This window comes from Bufo bufo, chromosome 9, assembly GCF_905171765.1.
Source record: "Bufo bufo chromosome 9, aBufBuf1.1, whole genome shotgun sequence".
NCBI lineage: Eukaryota > Metazoa > Chordata > Amphibia > Anura > Bufonidae > Bufo > Bufo bufo.
In genome coordinates this window covers 4,598,835-4,608,124 of record NC_053397.1, presented here as the reverse complement: position 1 = coordinate 4,608,124, position 9,290 = coordinate 4,598,835, and the positions used below count along the sequence as shown (strand labels likewise).

General features: G+C 56.6%; 1 protein-coding gene across 1 annotated transcript; it reads left to right on the top strand.

Annotated features, from left to right (window-relative positions):
- The first annotated feature begins 4,184 nt into the window (after positions 1-4,184).
- On the top strand, positions 4,185-8,867 carry RBM15B (RNA binding motif protein 15B). The gene has a single exon (XM_040406871.1). It carries the CDS (start codon positions 4,256-4,258, stop codon positions 6,452-6,454), a length of 2,199 nt encoding a protein of 732 aa, XP_040262805.1. The 5' UTR covers positions 4,185-4,255; the 3' UTR covers positions 6,455-8,867.
- Positions 8,868-9,290: the final 423 nt, after the last annotated feature.

Below are 9,290 nucleotides of genomic sequence, written 5' to 3'. Positions count from 1 at the left end.
ACTGGAAGAGACCACAGGGGGCAGTATTGGATGAGGTCACAGTTACTGGTAGAGACCACAGGGGGCAGTATTGGATGAGGTCACAGTTACTGGAAGAGACCACAGGGGGCAGTATTGGATGAGGTCACAGTTACTGGTGGAGACCACAGGGGGCAGTATTGGAGAGGTCACTGTTACTGGTGGAGACCACAGGGGGCAGTATTGGATTAGGTCACAGTTACTGGTGGAGACCACAGGGGGCAGTATTGGATTAGGTCACAGTTACTGGTGGAGACCACAGGGGGCAGTATTGGATTAGGTCACAGTTACTGGAAGAGACCACAGGGGGCAGTATTGGATGAGGTCACTGTTACTGGTGGAGACCACAGGGGGCAGTATTGGATTAGGTCACAGTTACTGGTGGAGACCACAGGGGGCAGTATTGGAGAGGTCACAGTTGCTGGTGGAGACCACAGGGGGGCAGTATTGGATGAGGTCACAGTTACTGGTGGAGACCACAGGGGGCAGTATAGGATTAGGTCACAGTTACTGGTGGAGACCACAGGGGGCAGTATTGGATGAGGTCACAGTTACTGGTGGAGACCACAGGGGGGCAGTATAGGATTAGGTCACAGTTACTGGTGGAGACCACAGGGGGCAGTATTGGATGAGGTCACAGTTACTGGTGGAGACCACAGGGGCAGTATTGGATTAGGTCACAGTTACTGGAAGAGACCACAGGGGGCAGTATTGGATGAGGTCACAGTTACTGGTAGAGACCACAGGGGGGCAGTATTGGATTGGGTCACAGTTACTGGTGGAGACCACAAGGGGCAGTATTAGATGAGGTCACAGTTACTGGTGGAGACCACAGGGGGCAGTATTAGAGAGGTCACAGTTACTGGTAGAGACCACAGGGGGGCAGTATTGGATTGGGTCACAGTTACTGGTGGAGACCACAAGGGGCAGTATTAGATGAGGTCACAGTTACTGGTGGAGACCACAGGGGGCAGTATTGGATTAGGTCACAGTTACTGGTGGAGACCACAGGGGGCAGTATTGGATGAGATCACAGTTACTGGTGGAGACCACAGGGGGCAGTATTGGATGAGGTCACAGTTACTGATGGAGACCACAGGGGGCAGTATTGGATTAGGTCACAGTTACTGGGGGAGACCACAGGGGGCAGTATTGGATGAGGTCACAGTTACTGGTAGAGACCACAGGGGGGCAGTATTGGATTGGGTCACAGTTACTGGTGGAGACCACAGGGGGCAGTATTGGATTAGGTCACAGTTACTGGTGGAGACCACAGGGGGGCAGTATTGGATTAGGTCACAGTTACTGGTGGAGACCACAGGGGGCAGTATTGGATGAGGTCACAGTTACTGGTGGAGACCACAGGGGGCAGTATTGGATGAGGTCACAGTTACTGGTTGAGACCACAAGGGGCAGTATTGGATTAGGTCACAGTTACTGGTGGAGACCACAGGGGGCAGTATTGGATTAGGTCACAGTTACTGGTGGAGACCACAGGGGGCAGTATTGGATGAGGTCACAGTTACTGGTGGAGACCACAGGGGGCAGTATTGGATTAGGTCACAGTTACTGGTGGAGACCACAGGGGGCAGTATTGGATTAGGTCACAGTTACTGGAAGAGACCACAGGGGGCAGTATTGGATTAGGTCACAGTTACTGGTGGAGACCACAGGGGGCAGTATTGGATGAGATCACAGTTACTGGTGGAGACCACAGGGGGCAGTATTGGATGAGGTCACAGTTACTGATGGAGACCACAGGGGGCAGTATTGGATTAGGTCACAGTTACTGGGGGAGACCACAGGGGGCAGTATTGGATGAGGTCACAGTTACTGGTAGAGACCACAGGGGGGCAGTATTGGATTGGGTCACAGTTACTGGTGGAGACCACAGGGGGCAGTATTGGATTAGGTCACAGTTACTGGTGGAGACCACAGGGGGCAGTATTGGATGAGGTCACAGTTACTGGTTGAGACCACAGGGGGCAGTATTGGATGAGGTCACAGTTACTGGTGGAGACCACAGGGGGCAGTATTGGATTAGGTCACAGTTACTGGTGGAGACCACAGAGGGGCAGTATTGGATTAGGTCACAGTTACTGGAAGAGACCACAAGGGGCAGTATTGGATTAGGTCACAGTTACTGGAAGAGACCACAGGGGGCAGTATTGGATGAGGTCACAGTTACTGGTAGAGACCACAGGGGGGCAGTATTGGATTAGGTCACAGTTACTGGTGGAGACCACAGGGGGCAGTATTGGATTAGGTCACAGTTACTGGAAGAGACCACAGGGGGCAGTATTGGATGAGGTCACTGTTACTGGTGGAGACCACAGGGGGCAGTATTGGATTAGGTCACAGTTACTGGTGGAGACCACAGGGGGCAGTATTGGAGAGGTCACAGTTGCTGGTGGAGACCACAGGGGGGCAGTATTGGATGAGGTCACAGTTACTGGTGGAGACCACAGGGGGCAGTATTGGATGAGGTCACAGTTACTGGTGGAGACCACAGGGGCAGTATTGGATTAGGTCACAGTTACTGGAAGAGACCACAGGGGGCAGTATTGGATGAGGTCACAGTTACTGGTGGAGACCACAGGGGGCAGTATTGGATGAGGTCACAGTTACTGGTGGAGACCACAGGGGGCAGTATTGGATGAGGTCACAGTTACTGGTGGAGACCACAGGGGGCAGTATTGGATTAGGTCAAAGTTACTGGTGGAGACCACAGGGGGCAGTATTGGATTAGGTCACAGTTACTGGTGGAGACCACAGGGGGCAGTATTGGATGAGGTCACAGTTACTGGTAGAGACCACAGAGGGCAGTATTGGATTAGGTCACAGTTACTGGTGGAGACCACAGGGGGCAGTATTGGATGAGGTCACAGTTACTGGTGGAGACCACAGGGGGCAGTATTGGATTAGGTCACAGTTACTGGTGGAGACCACAGGGGGCAGTATTGGATGAGGTCACAGTTACTGGTGGAGACCACAGGGGGCAGTATTGGATGAGGTCACAGTTACTGGTGGAGACCACAGGGGGCAGTATTGGATGAGGTCACAGTTACTGGTGGAGACCACAGGGGGCAGTATTGGAGAGGTCACAGGTACTGGTGGAGACCACAGGGGGCAGTATTGGATGAGGTCACAGATACTGGTGTAGACCACAGGGGGCAGTATTGGATTAGGTCACAGTTACTGGTGGAGACCACAGGGGGCAGTATTGGATGAGGTCACAGTTACTGGTGGAGACCACAGGGGGCAGTATTGGAGAGGTCACAGTTACTGGTGGAGACCACAGGGGGCAGTATTGGATTAGGTCACAGTTACTGGTTGAGACCACAGGGGGCAGTATTGGATTAGGTCACAGTTACTGGTGGAGACCACAGGGGGCAGCATTGGATGAGGTCACAGTTACTGGTGGAGACCACAGGGGGCAGTATTGGATTAGGTCACAGTTACTGGTGGAGACCACAGGGGGCAGTATTGGATTGGGTCACAGTTACTGGTAGAGACCACAGGGGGCAGTATTGGATGAGGTCACAGTTACTAGTGGAGACCACAGGGGGCAGTATTGGATGAGGTCACAGTTACTGGTGGAGACCACAGGGGGCAGTATTGGATGAGGTCACAGTTACTGGTGGAGACCACAGGGGGCAGTATTGGATGAGGTCACAGTTACTGGTGGAGACCACAGGGGGCAGTATTGGATGAGGTCACAGTTACTGGTGGAGACCACAGGGGGCAGTATTGGATGATGTCAGAGTTACTGGTGGAGATTACAGGGGGCCTGTGGGGGGGGGGGGGTCAGTTCAGGGGTCTGCTTAGATGGGCGAAGCAGAATTCTTTTGTTCTCATCGGATTTCCTTTGATGTCTCTTCTGAATAGCTGACAGCTGTGACACCGGAGCTCAAAGGCCCGGGAGCCCTAGACCTGAGCAGAGAGAGGCCGCCATTTTGTTGGAGCCTTCACTCCACCCATCTAAAGGTCTAATTGTCGCTACAGGCCGTCTCCATAACAACGGAGCATTCCTGTAACTGACGTCACAAATACCACGCCCCTCCTGGGAAGTGAAATTCAAAGCAAATCTTGGCGCGCTGGTCACATGACAATGTCGGACCACGCCTTGTTCCCGGCGCCCCCTGATGACGTCAGGCGTTCTCCCTCTCGACTCATTGTGGAAGATGGCGGCCGCAGAGTGAGCGCGTTTTCCCCGAACGGCGACTCCGCGAGCAGCATGAAGCGGCAGAGCGAGCGACGGGAGTCCAGCCCCGGGCGCGCTAAGAGGGCTCGGGAGCGGCGGGAGGAGGCCGGCAGCGGACATCACAAGAGCTCTGGGAGGCGGGAGAGGCCCAACCAGGCCGGGGCCTCCTCGTCATCCTCCTCCAGGCGGCCCCGCGACAATCCGCCTCCCCGGCCGCTGCTCCTCCCCAACCAGACCGACATCCCGGAGTACAAGACGCTGCTGATCAGTAACCTGGGCTCGGCGCTGCCGGAGCCGCTGCTCGAGGACTGGCTCTTCCGTCATTTCCAGCGCTTCGGGGAGATCAGCGTCAAGCTGTCGCACACGCCGGACCTGGGCAGAGTGGCGTACATCAACTTCCGGCGGCCGGCGGAGGCCCGACAAGCCCGGCACGCCAAGCTGCGGCCCCTGCTGTACGACCGCCCCCTGCTGGTGGAGCCCGTGTTCACCCAGCAGCCCAGCCGCCCCCTGCCCCTCAGCAGCGCCGCCCTGCCGGCCCCCCGACACCTGCTGCTGCCCTCAGCCCTGAGCTCGTCCAGCAGCACCACCGCCTCCGCGGATGCCTACTACCAGAGCCTGTACGAGGAGCGGGGCCGGGGGGCCACCAATGACGATACCGAGCAGCTGGCGCCCGAGGACGACCACCGCGCCACCCGCAACCTGTTCATCGGGAACCTGGACCACACCGTGTCCGAGGCCGACCTGCGCAGAGCCTTCGACAAGTACGGCCCCATCGAGGAGGTGGTCATCAAGCGTCCAGCCCGCGGCCAGGGGGCCGCCTACGCCTTCCTCAAGTTCCAGAACCTGGACATGGCGCATCGGGCGAAGCTGGCAATGAGCGGCCGTCTGCTGGGGAGAAACGCCATGAAGATCGGATACGGCAAAGCCAACCCCAGCACGCGGCTCTGGGTGGGGGGTCTGGGCCCCAACACGTCACTAGCCGCTCTCGCCCGAGAGTTTGACCGTTTCGGAAGCATTCGCACCGTGGACTACGTGAAGGGCGACAGCTTCGCTTACATCCAGTACGAGAGCTTGGACGCCGCCCAGGCCGCCTGCACCCAGATGAGAGGATTCCCGCTCGGGGACCGCCGGCTGCGCGTGGACTTTGCAAAGGTGACACCCGAGGAAGCGGCAGCCGCGGCGGTGTCCCGCTATGCCCCCATCCAGCCCGCCCCGTACCCGCTGCCTCTCTCTTATGAACTGCTACAGTCTGAGGCCTACACCCGCCACCGGGCAGCACTGGAGCCTGACCTGCGGGTCAGGGACCGGACCCCCCCACATCTTCTCTACTCTGACCGGGAGCGCCCCTTCGTGGAGGCGGGCTGGCTGAACTCGGAGCGGCGCAGTGCTGGGCAGGCTACACGGAGCCGCAGCGGAGACCGCGGAGGGGGAAGCAGCAGCTCCAAGAGCAGAGAGGAGAGGCGGCGCCGGCGCAGCTTGTCCGGTGACAGAGGTCGGAGTAGAGCAGAGCGCAGTCCGGACCGTCCCAGGAGGGACCTGTCTGACCGAGAACCAAGCACCCCTCCATCACCGCCCCACAACCACCGCACCCCAGCACAGGACAAGCCCCGACCCCCAACTCCTGAGCCTCCCCAGCCCAGGAGGAACCACCACCCGAGACCGCCGGAACCGCCCGCAGAGAGGCCCTCCTCACCGGTGGTGGAGAAAGGTCGGACGCTGCCGCCTGTCTGGTGCGGTCACCTGGTGCTGAAGAACAGCTGTTTTCCTACCTACCTTCACTTCTTGGAAGGTGACCGTGATGTGCCCGCTGCCCTCCTCAGAGACCGCACAGCCCCCAGAGCGGGCAGCCTGACACAGCTCAAAATTGCTCAGAGACTCCGGCTTGATCAGCCCAAACTAGAGGAGGTGACCCGACGGGTGAGGCAGGGCACCACAGGAGGCTGTGCCGTACTTGTCGCCATTCAGGCCCCACAGAACGAAGGGGTGGTGCCCGGGGAGCCCGGATTACAGCGCCGCCTGCTCAGGAACTTGGTCTCCTACCTGAAGCAGAAGCAGGCGGCCGGGGTTATCAGCCTCCCTGTGGGGGCGAGCAGCAAAGGCAGGGACCCCAGTGGCATGCTCTACGCCTTCCCCCCCTGTGACTTCCACCAGCTGTACCAGCCGAGCGCCCAGCGAGTGGTGGGCAAACTAGAGGAGAACATGATTATTGTGCTGGTAAAAGACAATGCCTGACCCCCTCCAGGACCATGCCCCCCCCAAGGTCTCCCTCGGTTACTAGGTTGCTGCATTAACCCTCTAACTGCTGGTGGTGCCCTGTCTGCAGATGGCCGGCCCTTCCAGCATTTGCAGGGTTAAGGGCGGGTGTCTGCGGTGTATATATGGGTGGCGGGCAGAGCAGCCGTCACGTCAGGTCCATGTTTTCTATGAACTGAACTCCCAGTCGTTGCTGCTGGACAGATGATAATGATGATGATGATGATTTTCCTTTTTATTACTCCCCCATCTGGTGGTCTCTGCTCCTTCGCTCTTCCCCGGGGCCCCTCACCGGTTGTGTTCAGATTTGTGGGGTATATATTAGTTTCTTGGGGGGGAGGGGCTCATACTGTTTTTAGGTTTGTGTGTTCTGGGGTCTTGGGTAGCAGGGGTCCCCTGAGTGCCTTATTGTCTACGTGACGCGGATGTGTGTGTGGGGGAGGGGAGAGGACGCCCCTGGGCTCTTATTAGCGACTCGCAGTCTCCCTGTTTATAACTAGTAGATGCCCCCGGGGATCGGCGCCGCTCGTTATCGCCTAATGAGGCTTTTTACGCGTTGCCCCTGAGACCACGCAGCCCAGGTAGCTGTAGCTACAATCACTATTAACCCTGTCACTGCCAGGCGACCTTGAGCAGGGATCAGACCCCAGGCGTGTAGCGTGCGCCATGCAGGTCACTTGGCTTCACCGGTTTATCAGGGTTTGGCGTTTGATTCGCTTATCGTTTCTGGTGTCGTATCTGATGCTCGCGCCTTGTGGGTGTGGCCTGTTTTGCGTGTTCACATGTGTAAGGTGGGGGGTCCCAGAGGGGGTTTAATCTCAGGAGACGGCGTTACTCAGCGCAGGCGACGAGGGCGGTAAATGACGATGGCGCAGATCGGGTGTCACCGCTGATTTGTCTTTATTTGTGTATCAGGCGTCGGGTGAAAACCTGTCCGGAAAAAGTCATGCAAATCCGGCCCCAGTGATGAGAAGCCCGGTCCCCCCTCCATGTGTGGCCTTAGACACCCGACCATCGTGTTCTGCAATCACACTATTACCACCCCAGATCCATTCTGCTATTCATCTGTGATCCACTCGTCGGGGCTGGGGTCACATACCCTCTTTGGATTAGTGGTTTAGCCCAGGGAGGTAACATTTCCCCTCTGCCGTATGGGATTGTCTTGTTGGACGTAGTGATGTGATATTGGGGGGGGTCCTGGTTCTGATCCCCATTATTTGGTGAACGGCCCCTGAATTTCCTGCAGGATCGATTAGTCCTGGCTTGACTGTTTAGTTCTCTATAGACATATCCCATCAGTGCAGAGCAGGCATGACCAATCAATCCTGCAGCAGATTTTGGGGTTCTGATGCCCCCCCCCCCCCCAGATCATGTCCTATTGGCTTACCCCTGATGCCCGCAGCACTACAAATCCCATGATGCTGCTCACTTGGCTTCTGGGGCTTGTAGTTCCGCAGGTGGGATTTCAATGTTTCTTTGGCGCCGCTGGTCTCTGTTTTTCTGGAAGGGTCTTGAATGTGATTTAGTAAAACTCCCAGAATGGACAAGTTTCCCGTGTGTTCATTTCAGTGATGTGTCCGCCGGGGGGGAGGGGTCCAAACCAGGGCGGTAGGGCCAGTTAAGGAGGTTCTGGGGGGGTTTGACACATCTGCAGACGAGCCCCGGTTCCCAGGAGCCCCCCATATCCACACTGTACAGTAGTATCTATAGAGGCCGCTGTCTGCCGGGTGACCCTGCAACCTGTGGTGTCCAGCGGGTGTGGAACTATAACGCCCAACTGGACACCACAGGATACAGAAAACGGGTAATGAGCGCCACTGAAACGCAGTGACGGCCTCTCATCTGCGGAACAGCGGTCGTGTGGGGTCTTCTGGCCCGGATATAGGTCCTCCCCGGAGGAGGTCTATAGATGTGGGGAACCTGCTGCCTGCCCCAGAACCTCATCATTACCGTTATGTATTATACACCAGAGTAACCCCTGAAAGTTCCCCTCCCTGGGGACCCGTATTTCACCCCGTATGGCAGACGCACACCAAGGGGCGCCATTCAAAGTCTTAAAGGAACAGTTGCAGCCTTGCTATTAGACCAGTAATGCCCAGTGCCACGTGTCTGCCGCAGCACCACGTTCTAAGGGAAAGGGACCCTTGTGTAGGCTGTGGTAGGGGTGACCTTTGCACATAAGACCCCCGCTGTGGATTTGCACCTTTTTTATGTTTTTGCCCTCAGTTGTTTGTGCAGCTGGTGTCCCCCTGGCACATTGATCTTGGCGGGGGCACGTGCCAGGCTCTGTCATTCTGTGACCCCCCATGTACCAGGCCTTTGTATTGAGCACTTACTCGTGTAGAGCAGTCGCCTCAGATTCCATTAAATGCTCCTCTCCAACCTGTTTTGTGTGTATGTTCATTCAGCGCCGCGCAGGACCAGAGGCGGCGGCCATGGTGTCAGGAAATGAGAGGCTCTGTTAAAGGGCCGGTGCCCGGGATATCGGGAAACATTTTGCAGCATTCTACTATGATTTAATTTCCTTACCAGTTTCAAGATCTCTGCTTACTGTCATTGAAGGAGAAGATCCCCCAGAGTCTGAAATCCTATTCTTATACTTCTCCCAGCTGAGGGTTTGTAACAGTTGTATCCAGTCTACATAAAGAGACAGTCATAGTAATCAGCTGTGTGAGCAACCACTGACAGTAAGCATGGTTTCCTTTCACTAACAGCAAGCAGAGAGAGAAATTGATACACAAAGGGGCTTCTGCAGACTATCTCCTGCTGGCTGAGCCCTGCAGCTGCTTTCTCCCCGCTCACTACATATCCCTCG

Excerpts from the sequence above, each read along its gene's own strand:
- RBM15B (XM_040406871.1), top strand. The coding sequence starts at position 4,256 with ATGAAGCGGCAGAGCGAGCGACGGGAGTCCAGCCCCGGGCGCGCTAAG.